The following is a 22,012-nucleotide window of genomic DNA, read 5'->3' as shown; positions in this document are numbered from 1 at the left end:
TTGCAACTCATCTGGTTCAATTCCATTATCTCCAGCTCAGTTGGCATTACTCCACTGTAAGCAAAAAGGAACTGGTAGGTTAAATTTCCTGTAGATCGCAGTTAATATGTGCCTTCAGGAGAAATTAATGTCTTTGGAATTTTCTACATTTCTACCCCACCTTTCCTGCTAAGAACTCAAGGCAGCATGCTCACCACTGCTCTGTAAGGTAGGCTGGGCTGAGGGATAGTATGACAGACCCAAGATCACTCAGTGAGCTTCAGAAAAGAGACAGGATTTGACCTTGGCTTCCTCAGAGAGCTACATTGAAAGAACATTCAACACACATTTACTGCATTTATATTACATTTCGATGACTTCCGGGTTAGCGCCATCGCCTAATGGCGGATTCCCTCCGAGCTCCGGAGGGAATCGGCTTAGTAGGGGTCGGGTCCTGCCGCGGCAGCGACGCGGGGACCCTCAGAAACCACAGGCGCTGAAGCCTGTGGACCTGGTGACTCGGCGGGCACCATTTGCGCCCCCCCGACCCGCGAAGGAGCCTTTTTAAAGGCTCCGGAACGGGGGACGGAGAGCGGTGCGGTGCTGAGAGTCGACTGCTTCCCCTACTGAGTGAAGCCGCATGCCATGGACGGAGAGCACTGACTTCTTTCTCTGAACATTTGGACTAAAAGTAACAACCCGTGAGTAATACGGAAATTGGACTTAAAAAGGGGGAAAAAAATTTTGGGAATTAGGCACGACCGGGTAAGGCGCAAAGAGGAAGTCCGCCTACCCGCCTTATAAGCATCTTAAAGCAAGGATTTTATAACTAAGGTTGAGAGAACACCTTTCTCTTTTGTGGATAAAAGCAATTAACTCCACGTTTTGGCAATATAAGTGATTGTACAAGAGGATAAGAGCTAATATTGAGAGCGGAATTGTCACCCCTCCCCCAGGACCCGGGAGCGATCGGTGAGAGAGCCTGCTGAAGAGATATAGAAGACTTTGACAGCTGTCAAACTAGCTGTCAAAGTTGGGGGAAAAGGAGAATTTTGTTTCTGTTGTCTTTGCTGGTTATATTTGCTACAATTTGGTAATAAATTGTTAAAAATAAAGAAGAAAAGGCTAATTTGACTTTTGGGTTGGAACTGGAAGATACTAAGAAACCAGAACCCCTCTAGAGGGGGTTCAGGACATTACAAAAATGGCTGTAAGTGGAAAAACACTGGCTGAACTGGAGAGGACTTTTTTTCTCTTGGGAAAGTTACAAGAACAAAGTGATGTTTTGGCTACAAATGTTACAATATTGAATGAAACAGTAAATAAAACTACTGAGCCTGGAAGGGACTTGACTCAAGTCTTTGCAGCTGAACAAAAAGGTTTTGCAGCTGAACTAAAAATCTCTGCAGCCGAACAAGAAAAGAAATCTGAGAAATTTGAGAATGTGAGGAAAGAGATACATGATGATTTGAAGGAAAAGGAAGGAGGAGCTATAATGCCACAGATGATTAAGGAGAGCCAGAGGCCGGTTAAGATGGATACAAAGGAAAATAAGATCAGGATGATGAAAATTTGGTTTGAATTGAAGAATGGAGAATGGAGAGATCTCCTCATGTGGAGATCTGAAGACCTATGGATTACAAACCTGGCTAAAGTGGAAACTGGAGCTTTTGGGACATTTGGACTTAAGAGAAGCAAGAAACAAGATTTCGGCTCCACTTTTAAATATGGAGGTCTGGCTGGAAGAAACATGGACCTTATTGGGACAGAGCTTCTTCGAGATTTGGTGTCCAATACAAAGGACTACCAAAAAAACCGGCAGAGAGGAATTGAGAGAGAATTAAGAGCCTCGGACGTGAGGTCGCCAGGCTGACAGCAGATAGACTGATGGACATTTGTTGGAGTTCGAAACTGGGAAAGGGGGGGTGGGGCTTTGGGAATCCAAAGGGTGTACAATTATACTTTGTTTCCTTTTATTTTGTTTTGCTACTAATATAAAAATGGGGAATTCGTGGAAGGGAATTGGGGTCGACCTTAGAAAAAGATTTTTAAGAATAAGTACTGATGTATAAAGACTGAGGTTTATAAGTTAAAATTGGTTAACTAAAATGAATTAAATATAATAAGGTAAAATTTGGGGATAAGAACTTGCTGAGCTAAAAATTGGAACTGGAATACAAGAAGGGGAGGTGTGGGGAAGTCAAGGAAATTTGTTATTGATAGTAAGGAATGTGAATTTTATGTGTTTTTAATTTTTTTTGTTTTTTCTCTATTTTTTTTTTGAAAATTTCAATAAATATCCATTTATATTACATTTCCCCCCCAAGTAGTTCAAGGTGGTGTGCACGGCTCTCTCCCTCCTCATTTGATCCTTACAACAAACCTGTGAGATAGGTTAGGCTAAGAGACAGAGACTTGCCCAAAGTCACCCAGTGAGTTTCATGACCAAGCGGCGATTTGAACGCTGATATCCTAGGTCCTAAGGATTGCCACCTTAAGTTCAGTGTCCTGGTGGACTGAACTGTTCTCCATCTAAGAAGTTGTTTGTGGTGGTGGTGGTGGTGGTGGTGGTTGTTCCTCCTCCTCCTCCTCCTCCTCCTCCTCCTCCTCCTCCTCCTCCTTCTTCTTCTTCTTCTTCTTCTTCTTCTTCTTCTTCTTCTTCCATTACTCGTAGCTGAGTAAAATTGTCTTCCATGAACATGGTATTAACAGTGAGTCCGTAAGTGACTGTGGAGGTCAATTCTGGATCCTCACGTCCTTCCACAGTGGAGACATAGGTTTCAGGACAGGAGCTGATCACGGTGAGGGTTTGCCAAACATGCCTTCCTCTTAGGACATTTGTCCCTTTCGTCCTGAGTTCGAGCATCTTTATTAACAGTACCATTTATCTTTATTAACAGTACCATTTACATCCCCCCACCCCAATTTTAGCTGGCTTTGCCACTGCAGCAGATAATGACCAAATCAAGTATTTTAAAATAAACTAAGTCTTTAAAAAGGCAAATCGTTCAAGAAGGTCCGTTAGAGCCCATTGAGAGAACACATTTTTGGACGACAAATCTATTTACAAATAACTAAGAACTAAAACTTGCTTACCAAGGCACCAATGAATTGAACTTTATAAACAGTTTGTTCCCAGGAAATGTTCTCTAAACTATGTATACATGGTTGGATTGGGAAGAGGCAATGTTCTAGCCAACAGTTTGGCTCATAACTTAGTTAGGAGATAGCATGATGTAAACATTCAAATAAAACTAAATCCATAACACTCAAATAAGTTTACAAAAATAAAGAGATACTCGGGTAGAAACGTGCGAACCACACTTCTGGTGTGTATACATTTTAACAGTATTTGCAATAATTAAAACACTTGGAGGAACTAGTTGGCTAAAATGTTGGTGACATTGATGACATTAAACTTTGTGGCCATTAAACTTTGTGGCCTTTGCTTGCATAAGAAATCTGTGCCACAATACACTTTACTTGTAACGGTTTGATTTTTGTCTTAGAGACAAACAGAAAAAGTCTTCACTGAGAGCTGCATATAAGCACCCAGTCTCTTCTAGGTGGTGTCAAATAAAATGACTTTCTGGGAGAACACATGCTCTCCATCCAGAAGGCAAGACTGGACAGCACAGTTATCCTGCAACACTACCTACCTATTTCAATAAATAAAAGCAATTAAAACTGAATACATAAAAAGCAGGACCCCCCCCCTTTTGGAATGCGGGAACAACAAAGGATTTGTGCCTTTGACAATATGGGATCATTCAAGAACACAGTATATGCAACTCAAAGCACAAGGAAAGTGCCTGTTCTATTCTGGGAACACATTTAGATATATTTATTTGCAGTGGCGTTGTCTGCAGTACATTCTGAACTCTTTGCACATTGTCTAGAGGCTTGTTTTGAGTGAAAATATCCCTCTCCAATGCAAACTATTTGCACCCCCTTTTTCCTGGGGTGTTTGTCCAGTCTCTTTCAAAACAGCATGGCTCCCTTGCCAACAACCCCTTGGTGATTTATGGCTTCCCGGTGGACTAAATGCCTTTGCCCAAACAAACAAAATTGTTGAAATAAGGATGAAATTATATTAGGGCCTCTCTGGTAGCGGCGACAAACGTAAAGAAACCAGAGGCTCCAAACATGGATTTCTTTAGGCTGCCTATCATTGCTTTTAACCACAACTAGGCATCTATCAAGAGATACTCCCTTCCTCAGCTGCTGTGGAGGAGAGGCTGTGATTTCTATGCCCATGGGATTTCGAGTTGAGGAAAAGAACACAATCCTTCCACTTCCTTCCTTGTTCCAAACTCAAGGACTCCTTTCGTTCCTCCAGCTCCCACTTCAACAAAACCAAACACATTCCAGCTGCAAAGTGAAGGAGCCTTGCCTCAGCCACTTTCAGCAGATGTGATTAAATTTGAAGCCATCTCTTAGGACCAGTTTGCGCATGGATGCTCACTGTTCACTGACCACAGCAATAAACCTTGGCTCGCAGATGCGCTATGAGTCATCGTGGCTTCCCCACCAGAGAAAGAACTTCAGTTTGGACTCAATACCTTTTCACAGGACACCGTTCGCATGGTAGCGTGAGGGCCTTCAAGTGATGAGCATGCGTGGATGTAGAAGTACTCAGAAGCTTGAGGGGGAATTATGTATCTGGCCGCAACACAAGACTTTTGCAGCGCAGGTGATCCTTATGGAAATGGGCACATAAGGAGACAGGAAGAAAACCTTTTATACTTTTACGATACGATAATCTACGATAATCTTTATTGTCATTGTCCCATACAGAACAACAAAATTGGAAAATCTGCATAAGACATTCAAAACCCAACAAGCCTGCTATCCCAACCTGGTTAGCCCCCTAAAAACTCTGATACCCCATTTTTAAATACAATATACTCCCATACAGACTCCTTACAATGCGTTTTAAAACCAAAATCACATTTGGGTAGAAACTGGCAGCTAGTCCTAGTCTTTATAACCCTGTACCTTCTTCCAGAAGGCAGAAACTGAAAGAAATCATTTCCAGGGTGCGCACTATCCTGCGCTATCTCTGCAGCTTTCTTATGACACCTGGAAGCATAGATTTGAACCAAGGTGGGAAGAGTGCACCCAATTATTCTCTCCGCAGTCTTTACAACCCTGGACAGCATTGTTTTTCCCCTGATTGTGCAGGGTGACTGGCAGACAAGATGCAAGTAAGGAATCTTGGGAAGGGGGCAGAGATAAGCATAGAGATAAGGATACACCCCTTGCTAATAAAAGCAGTAATAGCAATGGCTACAAATTCGTGGAGGATAAGGGCTGCTGATGGCTACTAATCCAAGTGGCTGTGTTCTATCTTCCACTGTCAGGCAGCACACTGTTGAATACCAGTTGATGGGAACCAGAGGAAAGGAGAATGCTCTGAGGAGCACATAGTGTAGGAAGTATCCTTCCAGTGCACCATGATGGGAAGACTCATTGCTAACAAACAATGGAGGAATGGTTATTAAAACGACTATAGACTTAGCTGAGATGGCAAAACTTACATGTTCAATCAAGTCACTGTCAACATTTACTAGATTGGAAACCTCCCAGACTTTTTGTGTTGAAAAGAAAAAGAAATGGTATTTGGGTTTGAAGGTTGATGATAACGTTGGTTATCTACAGAAAGTGGTCGTCCTGGGTGTTTTACTGGAGTGGATGAGTTGAATAATGCTGACTGACAAAGAATCAAAAGTTCTTTAGTTTCTTAACTTTTTTCCCTTTCTCTCTCTTTAATCTTTCTTCTATCTCTCTCTATTTCTCTTTCTTCCTCCCTTCTTTTTTTGATGGATCTATGTTTTTATTTTATCTAGATTAATGTTTCAGTTTGAACAAAAAAAGATACTTTCTTCTGAAAATCTAATAAAATTTATCCCCCCCCCCCAAAAGAGAGAAAGTGGCCTTAAAGTGAGTCAGATCAATGGTCCATTTTGTTTAGTGTTGTCTATGTTGCCCAGGAAAGATAGAAATTGGGCTTCAACCTCAAATCTTTGTTTCTGATCCTCTTTTGCTTCTCTGCACCATAGTTAAGACTAACCACAGTAGCAGGTTTAGAAGTAACAAGGCACCATTTGTATAAAATTGAATCAGAATCTTCCAGTTTCCTTCCCACGGCCATGCTTCCATTTGTTCATGTAAAGCTAAACGGTAGTTTAGCATTACATTTGAACCAAGTCAGTTTGTGGAACTAAGTACAGTATTGATGGAGACCATTCTTCTTTGCTAAGAACTCATCTGGCTAAAGTGCAACCTTTTTTTTAACGTAACATTGGGGAAGTAACACCTTATGCCCATGCAGCTGAACAAATTTTCACACCATTTTAAGAGTTTCTCATTCCCGGCTCCATTTAGCCTCCTGAATTCTGCTGTGAAGCTGACGGAAAAATAGGCCTAATGAATTTTTAAATGTTTAAAAACGCCAAGAGCCCAAACACTCCTTGCGTAGCTTGCTCCTAGCCAAAGCCTCTCTCAAGAAGCTAGAATGAAACATCAGAACCAACATGCAGTGGTTTTGTTACTTTGATCTACAAAGAGAACTGAAATAAACCACTTAAGCTAATCTTGGAAGTTTTTTTACTCAACTACCTCCGCAAGAACTGGATGCATGTGCTGACACACCACATCAAATAGAAACAGGCACCATTAATAAAAAAGAGAAATTATGCCCCCCCACTCCAGTCACCTAAGAGGCTCCAGATAGGGTTAAAGGGTGTAACTTATTTTTCTATACTTTGTTTAAAAAACACAGGGGGCAGATTTTAGATTATGTAGCAGACATTAAGCAGAGTTAGAACTTCATTATCTTATTTTTAAAAAAACAACAACAAAAACAACCACCCCAAAACAGACATTAAAATCAAATGTGGTCTAGCACGTGTTTGTGTGTCAACCCTTCCCCCAACCATTGCAGTCCAGAAACAAACACACACACACACACACACACACACAGCAATGGGTAAAATGGTTCCTTTGGAGCCAATGGGAGGTTTTGTTCCTCTTGCTCTTTGCAGTGTTGGGGGGGGGGGTATTTTAAAGATAGTGACGGGGAGGGGAGGGTGAAAGCTCCCCTCCATTCAAACTGTGATCCCTATCCAGACTGCTCCCCAAATACACTTCAATGCCTGGTTTTAGCAATTGTGGCAAGCCACACATTTTGCTTGGCCCTTAAACAATTCCTTGAGTCCCACTCCCTCTACAGAACCCCCTGAGAGGAATGAACGAGTGAGGCAAAGGATGCAAGTATTCTTTTGCACCTGCAGTCCCCAAACTGAGCTAGAATAATCTCCCCAAAATTTCTCACAGCCAGCGGAGGAGGATTTAGGAACGTTTCAGGCATTAATCTGTCCACAGGGGTGGAGAAGTATTTAAGATTCCTAGAAGCCAGTACAGTATCCCCTTTAAAGGTCCCCATCCTTTTTATAGCCCTGAAATTAACTCTATGGCAAGCACAGGACCTTCAAGCTGATTTCTGGTAGACAATCCTGCAAGGTCGGCAGATTGCAGTGTTTGGTTTCAGTAGCTGGGCCTCACCCTAGATGGGAATGGAGCATCCAGCTTCTTCATTTGCAGCCCCCAGTTAAAGAGAAAGAAAGAGAGATTCCTTCTTCCCATTCTGTTGCTTCCCTTGCCCTGACCTCAGGTAGATTTGGGACATTGGTTCTCCCTGTCATGACAATGGAATAGGTTCAGCACTCACCCTCAATCGTTTCCAACTTGGATCTGGACCTGTACTTCCCAAAACCTCCAGAAGATGGAGTTGGTGAATGGGTAGGAAAATAGCTTAAAAACTAGGCTGGCAAGTAAATTTTGAGGGCTATGGTTTGACTTGAGCAAGGGCTTAAAATGGCCTGCCACACTGGCTCTTCCCACCTTCTCCCTTGGGAGCCAAGACTTGGGCAGAGGGCTCTTTACGCCTCTCCATGGCGAATCGAACAGCAACCAAAGTTTTGGCAGGAGGGCTGGTGGTATGACATATTCTGCTAATGCTTGAATGTGGTACAGCCCGGCATTGCTCCTGCAATGCAATCGTCCTGGTGTCATTGCTGCAGAAACTCAGATAAATAAGCAAGGCGCTAAATGGCTCCTTATACCAAACTTACAGTGGCCAAAATGAAATATCTAGTTGCCATTTGGGGGGCAAGATGGCTCTAAAGTCTTATTTTTCAAATGATGGGCTGACCAATAGCAAGTGGCCAATGGCTACTTTTTAAAATTGCTAATTAAAAAAAATTTTTTTGAATATTTTAATGTCTGTAAACTGCCGTGTCTGTCTACAAATTCTGTTAGGAGAAGTAAAGTATTTTAACATATTTTCACAGATTGTCAGGAATATCTAACCATATCTTCCTCCCCAATCCTTGGTTTATTAAAGAGGCATGATTTAACTACTTTTTTATTTCCCACTATTCTGGAGATGAAGAACAAAAAGGGGATGAAGTAAAAAACCAATTGACTTTGTGCTTAAGGAAACAATCATACAGTCAAGGTTTTTTTCCTTTTTTTAACAAAACACATATGCATTATGACGAAATTAGGGCATGAACTACTTTCTGGACCTGTCTTGCCTTAGGTAAAGAAACCTGACCTTCTCTTTAACAATTTTAACTAGCAAGAGATCAGCTTGTTGAGTGATTTTCTTTAAACCAAGAACATGCTTTATCAGAAAGGGCAACTCTGTTGTCACGCTCATTCCAACTTAAAAGCTGTTCATCAAATGATCCGAGCTTGTAAAATAAAAAAATAGGAGGAGTAGAATAATGCTACAGGACGAAACAAAAACCCACACCCTTTTAGGGAGTTTCAGAGTTTTAATCAGATTAAGTTATAAATACAATTGTCAGTCAAAACAGCAATTATAACATTTCTTGAATTTAGTTTGAAATCTTTGGCAGAGACCCACAAAGGCTGGGCATAAAACACCTTTTTAGAGACTATCTGTTCCTCGATGCCTTGTAGGGGTGTATGCAACAAAGTCATCTAGTTTGTGCAAACAACTACTGCTTCAACTCCATCTCCCTCCACCCATCACACACTCTAAATCTGTCCTGGGACCCCCTCCAACCCTGTAAAGCAAATTTGAGGGAGATGCAGGGGCATGCAAAGATGACTGACAGGCCAAAGACACCCAGTAAGTTTCATGACAGAGTTTCATTAATAGGTAGCAGCCTGCTTAAATTTTAGCTCTCTTTTGCAGCGTTGTAACTAGAAATGATTCTGCAGTTGAACGCAAGAGGCACCTGTTAAAGCTTCTTCGGTTTTCCTATTTACCAGTGCAAGGAATTTAAGAGTGCGAGAGGAGCCTGTGAGATCAGGCCAATGGTTCATGTGGTCAAGGATCTTGGTCTCACTGTGGCCAACCAGATGCTGATAGCAGGACCTGATAGTGCTTTCCCTACTTGAGATTCCCATCAACTGGCATACGGCAATTTACTCACTAGTAGTGAAGGTTCCTTATTGTTTCTTCATATTTTTTGGTTCAGCAACATCCATCTACGCTGCACTCAGACCAGAGAGCACCAGAATATAATAGCAAGCCCAACATTACTCAGAAACCTCAACCAAGTTGAACTTTTTTTCAAATAGCTAATCTAGGCAGCATTACAGAATAGTTATTTACACAACCATTTGAAGCAGGTAGTTTATATCCAAGTTCAGAATAAAAGCCACAAGTTTTGTATTATTTATTCATACTGTTAGTTATTCAATTTATATCATACCCTTTTCCTGAAACAGCAAACAGATCAAATAGTTTTATTATTTTGCAAAAAAACAGTTAAAGACATTCTCGGAACCAACAATTTCAGGGTGGCCAGGAATAGTATCTTTTGGCCATCAGAACCCTGGGTAAACAAAATGTTTTAAAATTCTTCCTGAAAGTCCACTGAGGGAGACTGACGCCTCTCACCAGGGAGGGCGTTCCCACTGAGAAGGCACTGTCGTCACGAGTCACACCAACTAGGCCAGGGTTGAAGTTGGTTAACCTTGAAAAATTGTAAGGAGGGTCCCTTGCTATAGAAGATCAGACTATATATATACACACTTCGCCACATGCTGCACACCCCTGGGGCACATCTCTACACACTCCAGCTTGACACAGCACAACTGGAGCAGGAGTAAATGAGCATAAGCAGGAAAGCAGATGCAGCGACAATGAGTGAGATGTCAGTGGGATTATATGGGACTGGCAGAAATGACCGGCAGAATCCGAGACCAGGGAAAAGAGACGGTGGAAGAAGATTGGAAGAAATTTAAGGACTATCTTAAGAAACATTGTAAAATTATTGAATGTTAGAACGATGTTGATTTTGAAATTAAGGGGTTTTTAGCTGTAATGATTATGTAATTAAGAAAAGAAAGGTCAAAAACTATATAGAAATTAGGGGAAGGATTTGCTGAATTGAACTAATTAGAGATTGGAATACAGAGAGGGGAGGTATGAGGAGGTCGGGAAAGTAAGTTTTATGAATATAGGGGATTGAAATTATATTTGTTGTTGTATGTGTTTTGTATGTATTTTTGTTGTTTCTGTTTGTTCTTTTGTTTTTTCTATTTTATATAAATCTTTAAAACTTTAATAAATATCTTATAAAAAAAAGAGAGATGTCAGTGGGAAGCTTTGCCTAACAAATTCCTATTCTTGAAGGTTAAAAATCCCCCCAGGACTGGGTCTGAATGCTAATAAACCTGTTCGATTAGTGACAAAGTCTGTCTCCCTCTCGCCCCTCAAAAGCAGCTTCTCAGTCACTGAAAGGCTCCAGAGATTAGCAACACAACCAAGAACCTAAGAAGAGCTCTGTTGGATCAGGCCAAAGGAACATCTAATCCAGCATCGTGTTCGCAAGGTGGCCAGCCAAAGGATTATGGTAAGCTGGGAAGAAGCAGCTTCCCCTCTTGCATTCCACAACAACTGGTATTTGGAGCCACATTGGCTCCTATGCTGGAGGGTAATACAGAGTCATCACTTACTGCAGCATCTTTGGAGAAAGCAGTGATGCAGAATCCATGCAAACACAGCAACAGAAATGAGGGGAGGGGGTCAAGGGCAGAAGGAAGGGGTTAAACCCTGTGCTTCCCAAACAACTGTGGCCCAGATTAAAATGGGGGGGGGGAGTGGGGAATGACTGCTATTATTCATTATTTAAAATGCAGCAGCCAGTGGCATATTCAGCAGCTCTCTGGACAGGAGTTTATACAAGACCTTCCTGGAAGTGTTGTGGCATCACAGGATTATGGCTCTTCTGCCAAACTATCCAAACATCCAAGCTGCTCCAAGAGCCTTTTTGGCTGATGAGCAGGGTAAAAAGGTAAAGTGACCCCTAACCATTAGGTCCAGCTGTGACCGACTCTGGGGTTGCAGCACTCATCTCGCTCTATAGGCCAAGGGAACTGGCGTTTGTCCACATACAGCTTCCGGGTCATGTGGCCAGCATGACTAAGCCACTTCTGGCGAACCAGAGCAGCGCACGGAAACGCCATCTACCTTCCTGCCGGAGTGGTACCTATTTATCCACTTGCACTTTGACATGCTTTTGAACTGCTAGGTTGGCAGGAGCAGGGACCGAGCAACAGGAGCTCACCCCATCACGGGGATTTGAACTGCCAACCTTCTGATCGGTAAGTCCTAGGCTCTGTGGTTTAACCCACAGCGCCACCTGCATCCCTGATGAGCAAGGTACAAATGCTCTAAATATCTTGCTCCCTCTTATTCCTGTGTCCGACTGCACCCACACAATTTTAAGTCTGTAAACCAAAGTTTTACCCACCTCCTAAAAATTACCTTAGCTAACACCTTCCCAGGTAGTTTCAACTATGTCATCAATCACTGAGAGCAACTTCTGCCAGTATCATGAATTCACTGCAATTATCATGCTTTTCCAAGGTGTATCTTGTCCTACCCTCAGCTGAACCACCACACCTCCCCTCCCGGTGGCAGGAGAAGGATCTGATGCGCAAAAAGACAAATCTCCTCAGGCATGTTTCTGTGCTTCTTTGAAAAAAACCAAGGAAGTAAGTCACAACAAATGTTTAAATACTTTTGTGAAAAGCCACTGAAGTCTTTCTAGTCTATGCACAGAGATCAGCTACATCATTTAGTTGCTGCTTGCTTGGCATTCGTGAAAATTGCTTAGCATTTGTGAAAACCCCAAACTTGGAATCAGGACTCCAGTTTCTCTAAGGCCAGTGAAAACGACATGTGCTGCATAAAAAAACTATAGGTAACAGAATGACACGGGAAGGGCATGTTCCACATAATCACATCAATCATACCTTTATTATTGATTTAAAGGAATTTCCGTTACTACACCTTTATCCAAAATGGTGCATATAAACATTTTTAAATCGTATAATCCACAAAACAACATTAAAAGCAACATAAATCATTAAGCAAAAAAGATAACCCAACTGAATGGAAGGAAAAAAACCACTCAACCACCCGTTTCAACTAAAATAAAGACTTTTTAAACTTGGTGCCAGGAGGAATACAGCATAGATGCCTGGCATATCTCTTTTGGGAGAGCATCTCAGAGTCGGGGAGAGAGGGCTGCCACACAGCACACCCTCCCTTTTGTATAAGTATAACGTATTTCCTCCATGAACCAGAGCAGGAAAGGATTCAGCCTACAGGAATGGCAACATCTGTGTGGAATCTGACGACGAAAAAGCAGAAACACTTCCACACTAGCAGCTAAAATATGTGAGCAAATGTAGTGTAGTAGTTAGAGTGCTGGACTAGGATCTGGAAGACCAGGGTTTAAATCCCCACTCAGGCATGGAAGCCACTGGATGACTCTCTCACACTGTTATTGTGAGGATAAAACAGGAGAAAGACATTGAGCTGCTTGGAGGAAAGCAGAGGGAAAAAATAAAATATGTGAACAGGGCCAGAGAGCTTGCCAGTCTGTTTTATTAGTAGTTCTTATCTCAGATGATCCAAGCAAGCTCAGAACTTAGTACATATGTGGTGTTTCCCCCTCCTAAACGAGGAATCTTCTTATATGAAAAGGAAATAAACAATAATCACAAGCAATAGCAGTTCCTACTTCTCTCAATATTCCACCTATTCTACCAGGTTTCGACTACGATGGTAACAAGCCAAATAGAGCAAAGTTAGCATGAGTGCAGTGCAAAGGATAAACTCCTGTTTTAGCATCAGGGAAGGCTCTTGGAAACGGGGGCAATGTTGATATGTTTCAGTCGCCAGTTCCATTACAATAAAAATACCAAAAAAACCCATCCCACTGGGAGAATTAGTTGCATAACAGACTTTGTCACTGTATTTTGGTCTTTGTGTCACCTCCAGACTAATTATGTAAACACACACACCAGGAAGCGAGTCGGTTAAGGGATCGATAAATCATTCATCCATGGCTACATCGTAAAATGAGGCTGCACAGATCTAAGGCTGGGAATATCAGCTAAGGCATCTCTAAGGGCAACTATGCAGCAGAAATGAACTTTGCTCTCAGACCTCTTTTATAGCTCCGTGAGACAGATCATTATCAGGGGCCCCTACCTGTCAATCACCTGATATCAGAATGATGGCGGGTGCAAGGTGCTTTGAAGTCCCACAGCCAGGTCCTCAAAGCACCTTAAAAGGCGATCCTAAACCAAGTTTCTTCCTTTTGTTTTAGCAGGAGATTCTGATGCAAACCCAGGTAACCACTGTTTCCTGGTTAAAAACTGATCATGTAATGCATCATTTGCCAGCTGAGGAAGTCTGAACATGCTCTCTTGGGATTTATTAAGGCTGAAGAATCTAATCTCAGTAAAGAAGTATGTGCATGCAGCCAAAATACACAGGACACTTAAATTTCATGTGCTTGGGTGATTTTGGGAACCCAACCGACTGTATCCAATATTAGTCCTGCTCACAGTCAAATGAATAGATGCAGATAACTTAGGTCCACTGATTTCAATAGGTCTTCTCTGAGTAAAACTTAGTTGGCTAAAGCCCACTCAAATTCTTTTTTTTTTCCTTTTCAAAAGGGATACAGATCCTTTTAATGCCATATTTAAGATGCAACGGAAGAGGATTCCATTCAGGTCACTTGCAGACAACACCATCGTTACGTTTCTTCATACAGCGTGGTGTAGTGGTTAGAGCGGTGGTTTCGTAATCTGGTGAACCAGGTTCGCGTCTCTGCTCCTCCACATGCAGCTGCTGGGTGACCTTGGGCTAGTCACACTTCTCTGAAGTCTCTCAGCCCCACTCACCTCACAGAGTGTTTGTTGTGGGGGAGGAAGGGAAAGGAGACTATTAGCTGCTTTGAGACTCCTTAAGGGGAGTGAAAGGTGGGGTATCAAGTCCAAACTCTTCATGCAAACAGAAAACGCTCCTGAACAGAACTAGCAGAGCAAGCAAGAAGCCAAGCGTGTGGCTCCATAAACAAAGCCTGGAGGGCTGTGCTTTTCAGCTTCATTGTGTGCAAGAAGCTGCCCAGGAGTCACTCACTCTCCCTATGAATGGCTCTTCCTCTCTCCCAATCTGCCCACATTTTAAAAGCCTTTTGTTTTTTCAAGGGACGTGAACCATTAAGCTATTTCTCAACTGTCCAGAAAATTGATTCTCTCTGTGACTGTAAAAGATTAATGCCAAAAATCTTGTGCTTCTATTTAAAGAAAATGAAAAAGGCATGGCAAACTCTGCATGAGACGTCAGAACTCGTACTGGAACAGGAAACATATACAAATACCTTTGAGGTTTCTGGTGTGGGACCCATGGCCCTCCAGATCCTCTTTGACTACAAGTGAGATCGTCCCTAACCACTGGCCATACTGGCTGAGGTTGATGGAGTCCAAACACACACACACACACACACACACACGCGCACACACACAGAAGACCACAGGTTCCATGTCCCTGTCTTGTGTAGTAATATTTTTTAGAAAGGTGCCTATCCTTTACTGAATTATTCCACACAAATATATTACAGGGTTTCCTACACATGACAATAGCATGTCTAAACCATGCCTGTCCCAATTCACGTGTAAAAAATGATGGCAATCACGGTGTGATTTTTGCACAAAATTGAGAATTTGTCAAGAAACACTGAACTCTCTCCTGTCCACAATTCCTTCTCCCTAGCTATTTCTCTCCAAACTTGAGGACACTTGGCAATACTGGAGCACAGGCAGACAAAAATTGTCTTGATAGGACACACTATGGAAGAAAGCAGAAGACAGACACCTTGGTGTACATCATTTGCAGAGCCCTCACTTTACAAGTTATTAGGACAGACCTGCATTTAATTTAAAAACAATTATGTGATGGATTGTTTGGCCCATAGAAAAACAGGAGTGCTCTTTCTGAACCAATCTCCTAATCAGTGTTAGCCATTTGGGGGCATGAGTCCCTTAACAACAACTCCTCCAAAAATTTCTCCTCCTTTCTTCGGTTTGATTAAACCGGTGCATTACAAGTGCATCAGCACCAAGGTTCATGCCAAGTAGAACTGCCTTCCTAAGCAGGACTTTGCACTACAGATTTGTATAATGGTATTATGATACGCAACTTTTTTATTTTCAGCTCCGTCCCGAACAATCCCTAGCATGGCATTTGCCTTTTTCACAGCTGGCACACACTGGGTCAACATCTTCGTTGAGCTATCTATGATGGAACACTTTAAGGCACCAGCCGCATTGTGCTTAAAAGGCAATCTTGATGAAACCTGGGAAAACCCAGGGTTTGGGAAGTAGAAGGCAGCACAAATCTGATGCAGCAGCAGGAATAGACAAGTGATTTTCAGCATGTTCCAAAGGGCCTTGAATGGGTGTAAATGTCACTGAGTTGAGATTAACATCAACACAAGGGCCATTGGATTGTCCTGTTTGTAGAACATTTAGCAACAGCTGGAGAAACTGCCACTGCACTGATACAGCATGTAAGCAAAGCACACTTCGAATCAATTTGACTAATCTTTTAACATGGGGTGTCTGCTGGGAAAATTAACAAAAACCTTGGACACTCATAGTAAACACGCTGCATGGCTGGTTTCTACAGGAAATGCACCGTACCTTGATTTAAAACAGTGGTGCCTGACACAAGACATGATTATTCCAGCAATAAAATAAAATAAAAGTGTATGCATTAGGCATAGCAGTGCTAGAATCTGGATGAGCCACTGGCGTGAAGCACTAACTCACAATATTACAAGTTCCCAGCAAACGGGAATTTTATTTATTTTTGGGGTACAGAATAAAAAATGGTTGCCGTCTTAGCTAAGCTACTTACGCAGTCTTGCCCTCACTGTTGTGTTTGGTGGCGTTGGCTCCCTTTTTACCCAGCAGCGATGCCACTTTCTCTGCGTCGCCATGCTCCACAGCCTGCAGCAGTCGGTCATCATTCTTATTCCACTCATTGGTCTGGAGAAGGAAGGAGAGAGAGAGAGAGAGGAAAGAAACAGCTCACTAGAAAGAAACACTAGGTAGCGCCTTTGTTTCCCTTAAAACCAGTGCATTAGCTTGCGAAGGAAAACACACCCTTTCTCCACAAAGAGGGCTATGAACAATCTATAATGGACCATTCTAGGTGCAAGCACTTCACACAAGACCTTGCACAAACTAGAGCCACTGCACACACCCACTTTGCTTGGATTGCAATCATTTGTCCTCTGCATAGTAGTGTGGCTCCGCCCTCTTGCAACGGGTGCTCCCCTTTGTCAAATTTTTATTTCCGTCTCCACAGGAACATAGGAAGTTGCCTTACAAAGAGGTGGACCATTGTGCTAGCTAACTCAGTATTGTCTACACTGATTGGCAGAAACCTGCTAGGGCTTTAGGCAGGGGACATTCCCTGAGACTGAACCTGAGGTGCAAAACAGATGCTCTACCACTGAACTGAAGCCCTTTCCCATCCTCAGTTTACACCAGTGGTGTCCAAACTTTTTTCAAAGAGGGCCAAGATCTGATGAAGTGAAGGGCCGTGAGGGCTGACCAAAGGGCCGACCAAAGTCGTTAACCTTTTTTTAGGATTGAAGTTGTTGAGTTTTTTTAGGATTTTACCCCAGGAAATTAACTGTCACAGGGGCTGGATTGAACCAACCGGCGGGCCGGATTACGCCCCCAAAACGGACTTTGGACATGCCTGGTTTACATGGAACTCAAGGCGGCATATATGGAGCTCCCAGATATTTGTCATCTCAAGCCTTGACCAAACCCAGACCTCCTTAGCTTCGCCCAAGGATAATGCATTATGTTCCCTCTCACCATGTGCCCTGGGCCTTAAGGAGCTAAACACCTCCCTACACTTCAGACCATTTTAGGCACCTGAAAATGGTTTCTTGCCCATAGAAGCTTATAATGCCATTATAATGCCATAGAAGCTTATAATGCCATGATGTTAGCTTCTGAAGGTAGCACAGGACTATGAGTAATGTGATCAAGCCTTGTAGATGGTGCATTGGTGCGATCTCTCGTATTGTGGTACACTAGTGCACTACTGCAACTCAAAAAGCAATGCCTGCATTCTGCCTTGTGCAGCAGAGTCCTTAAGAAATTGGCTGCCAAGGACTGTTAGGAAGGAGACTTCACATGTTCTCTCACCCATAATAAGCTGCTCCTCACTGAAAAACAAGGTGTGGGGATGCATTTGCTTGGAAGTACAGTTCGAAAGCATGTCAAAGTGCAAGTAGATAAATAGGTACTGCTCTGGCGGGAAGGTAAACAGCGTTTCTGTGCGCTGCTCTGGTTCGCCAGAAGCAGCTTAGTCATGCTGGCCACATGACCCGGAAGCTGTCTGCGGACAAACGTCGGCTCCCTCGGCCAATAAAGCGAGATGAGCGCCGCAACCCCACTGGACCTAATGGTCAGGGGTCCTTTTACCTTTCCCTTATCTTCCCCATCAAAAACATTCAGAAAGCCCCACTGAAACCTCGGACACAGCAATGTGCTCTGAAACCTAGTACATTTAAGCTGCAGATAGTAGGTAAAGCAACTCTTTCACATGCATAGAATTCACAAATATTTACAGTAATATTCCCTCCATCGCCAAGGAAGACAATGCTGTTTGACAGCTTGGGCTAACACAACGGAGGAAGGGAGTTGCCTCCGGTACTAATGAACTGCGGACACTGCTGCAGCTGCAAGCCAAGCTTGCATCACAGCTTCACAATCCAAGCCAAGAACTTAAAATGAAAAATAAACTTGGAACAAGCTACCATAACCCAGCTGCTGAAATTCAGCTTGGATTTTTGCTCCATTTGCTAGTCCCCATGCAAGTGGGGAGTTCTCTGCTGGCATTCACACTAACCCTATTTGGGCATTCCCTCACACGCACAGCTGTCGTCATGCAAGGGGAGAGCACATAGGAGTCCACACTGTCAGCTTCATCACTGTCCACATGCTGAGAAAGTGAACTTTCTACCCATGAAGGCTCCCCCCACTATTCTGAACCCTGGATGACCAGGGTTCTAAACCATGGGAGGATGTTCCCAACAAGTAGAAGCTGCAGAAATTTGTTTTCCTAAAACATGGAAAGCAGTGAAGCCAGTGACAAAGAACCTGGCAGATATGCAGAGGCAATGGGCTTGTGTTCCAAAGGAAGGAGAAAGCTGTGTGTGTGTGTGTGTGTGTGTGTGTGTGTGTGTGTGTGTGTGTGGCTTTTCGACAACAACAACAACAACTCTCCCCAAACCCTCTTTTTATAGCCCTTACACACCAATGCTTTGTTCAGCAAGGGAACACCAGTTCACAAAACAACAGATGAATTCTGCTCTGAAAGCAAAGCTGCATCCTAAGCAACCTTGAATTTCAACATGGAAGCGGTTAAATAAAGCAGCAATTCACGGTGAAGACATAAAGGGGGGCAGTTGCTGTGACTGCTTAAAAGCATCTGCACTGGATTAAGTCCACGAAAGCTTATGTCATAATAAATGTCTTTAAGGTGTCACAAGAAACCGTTGTTCTTACTTAAAAGCAGTTTTAAGTAAAAAGGTGATTGCAGGCATGTTTATTACAATTGTATCCCACCCTTTCTCCAAGGAACTCACGGCAGATTAGGAGGCGTTATTCCATTTCATAATAAATCCTACCCAAACCCCTGTGAAAAGCGTTAGGTTGAGAAAATGCAAGCAGATGAAGAACAAAGCTGAACAGATCTGAATCAAGGTTTCCCTTCGCAGAGTTCAGCACTCTATCCATTACTGGATTCTCAACCAACTTTGGCTAGTAAAATCCAAAGGACCTCTAACTTCATGCCCAACAGGAGCCTTAAATCCATTTGCCAAGACCCCCAACTTGTGCAGAGCAAGAGAAAGGGGGTCACCCTCTTACTCAGAAACATTCTCATAGCTAGAGTCCCCACAGCCTAGTGCAAGTCAGAGAGAACTGTCTGTCTTTGTGACAGTCTTTTAGACTCTCATCTATCTGGTTTTGACCTCCTCAATTCTTGGCACAAAGCAATCAGCTTCAGAGAGAACTCAAGCTTGCAAGTGCTTGCATTTACATGTTCACATTCTGGCACACCACGGCTAACATTACAGCTCTTTCATTTGGCCTTTCCTACAACAGTTGCACATTTAAGCATGTATTTATGCAGAGTAGTCTGTAATTACAGCTTAACAGCACTATTTTTCTTCCACCTGTATGGGAAGCCGAGAACCACTTGCATTCAATGGTCATTTTACTTTAGACCATATATAGCAAAACAACAAAAACAAAGCAACGAAACATGACAAGGTCTAAAGCAGCATGGCCACCTTAATGGTCAAAAACTCTTGGTCATTTACGCTTGTCCTGTGCCTAGAAAGAATAGCTCCAAGCAGCTTGACCTTTCCCCCAGAAAACCTGCTCTTCAACACTAATTCAGAACAAATGTCAATCGGTAGAAAACCCAATTGCTGTTTGTTCTAACTCAGCGCTAAACCATGGACTTTCCCAGTGGGGCAAACGGAAGTGTGGTTGAGCCCTTTTTGTTAGCTACCAATGGAAACTGCCTATATAATGGCCTTAGCTCCTTGGAATAGCTGGCTATGGTCAAATATATTGTCAATTAATAGATTACCATTTGATGGTCAAATGATTGGCATCCTAGCCGTAATGCTCTCACTTCCAGAGGTGCAGCCCCCAGAAAAACGAGATATATGAATTTTACAGTTTACGTTAAACTAAAGGCTACACACCAAAGGATCTTGAGTAGGGAACAACAAACAGAATGCTGTCACCCCATTACAGAAAAGCAGGTCTTGCCACTTTGCACCCCAGCCATATGACAACCATTTACCACTGGACTTCACTCCCTTCAATATTACGGTAATTGACTTCTGGAGCAGAAGGAATGCAGTAGCAATGATACACAAACAGCACTCAAATGCAGTTGCAAAATTCTTTAACACCAGCAAGGGTGTGATTTAAAAAAACAATAAGATCCAAGAACCTTAAAAAGTGACCTCAGTATGAAAACTTTATATTTCCAGGATTACATTTTTGTTGCAAAAGAACTCAAGACTACTAGTCCATCTAGTTCAATATTCTCTGCATCAGCTTTCCCTAACCTGCTTCCCAACAGGTGTTTTGATTACACTCTTGACCATTGGCCATGCTGGCTGGGATGGATGGGAGCTGTAGTTCAAAACAGTTGGGTACCAGTTGGGAGAGGCTGATCTACACTGGCTGAGGATGGCTCCCCAAGGCTACAGATGAGCACCCTTCCCAGTTTTATCTGGAGATACTAGGGACTGTACCTGGGCCCTTCTGCATGCAGAGCATGTGCTCTACCACTGAGCAATAGTTGTATGTGCATACATACCAAACTGAAAAGATGGCTTACAGTGCATACCACTAATTTTTCAACCCAAGCTTTTGAGGCAAAATTGAGAAGGAGCAAGTAACAGTAGAGGCCACATAGGGTATGAGGGCCTCCCACTAAACAAAGAAATATCCTTAAATTACCATATATGATAATTTTGTTGTATGTGACAGATATAAAAATAACTTTGGTTTGTTTTTACGTTTTTCTCTGCCAGAAACGTGCCAAGTATAAAGCTCGATTGCCTCTCCTAATTCAAGGAGACACACAGTGGGAATTTCCTGGAGACCAAGACATGCACTGACAATGTCATCAGTGAAAAGCTTCCTACCACTTTTGCCATGCATGTTAATTAGGAGGGGGATCCTAAATGTATTTTGCGCAATGGCCCAGAAGTATGGCCACCACTGGCAACAAATTCTGTAATTGCTCTCACGTAAAACTGGTTAAAGGGAGGAGGAAGACGTTACTATGAAATCACCAAACCATCTCAATGGATTTTAGTTTTTTTTAAGGCATGTGATGTAGTGGCTAGCATGCTGGACTTTAAGCAGGGGCCAAATTCCTGACTAGGTCAATTGCAGGAACATAAGGGCCCTGCTGTATCAGAACAAGGGCCTATCGAGTCCAGGATTTTGCTCCCACCACAATTAGTCAACCAGGTGCCTACGGAAAACTAAAAGCAAGGCATGAATGCAATAGCACTCTCCCACTCATGTTCCTCCGCAACTGGCATTCTGAGGCATACTGCTTCTGATTGCTGGAGGTAATATATAACCATCGTTACTAGCAGTCACTGATAGCCTTATCCTCCATGCATTTGTCTAATCCCATTTTAGAGCTGTCCAAGTCAGCAACTAGCACTACATCTTTGGGTAGCGAATTCCACAGTTTAACTAGGTGCTGTGTGAAGACAAGCTTCCTTCTGCCTGTCTTGAAACTCTCACCCCTTCTGCTTAATTGGATGGCCCCGGGTTCTAGCCTTAGGAGGGAGGGAGAGAAAAGCTTCCTATGCTACCTTCTTCACACCTTATATAATTTTGGACACATCAATCTCCTCCCCACCCTCCACTCATCCTTTTCTAAGAAGCCTCAAATGTTGCAGCCTTTCCTTACAAGAGAGAGATGCTCTAGCCCAGGGTTCAGCAAACTTTTTCAGCAGGGGGCCGGACCACTGTCCCTCAGACCTTGTGGGGGGCCAGACTATATTTTGAAGAAAAAAATGAACGAATTCCTATGCCCCACAAATAACCC

General features: G+C 42.8%; 1 protein-coding gene across 3 annotated transcripts in view; it reads right to left on the bottom strand.

Annotated features, from left to right (window-relative positions):
• Positions 1 to 22,012, bottom strand: part of RAI14 (retinoic acid induced 14) — a 100,526-nt gene that overhangs the window by 22,451 nt on the left and 56,063 nt on the right. For all 3 annotated transcript variants that reach the window (XM_053408914.1, XM_053408913.1, XM_053408916.1), the window contains exon 3: positions 16,247 to 16,377. In XM_053408914.1, coding sequence (XP_053264889.1) covers positions 16,247 to 16,377 — 131 coding nt within the window. The remainder of the gene's footprint in view (positions 1 to 16,246; positions 16,378 to 22,012) is intronic.

This window comes from Podarcis raffonei, chromosome 11 (genome assembly GCF_027172205.1).
Source record: "Podarcis raffonei isolate rPodRaf1 chromosome 11, rPodRaf1.pri, whole genome shotgun sequence".
NCBI lineage: Eukaryota > Metazoa > Chordata > Lepidosauria > Squamata > Lacertidae > Podarcis > Podarcis raffonei.
This window is presented reverse-complemented; position numbering and strand designations above follow the sequence as displayed.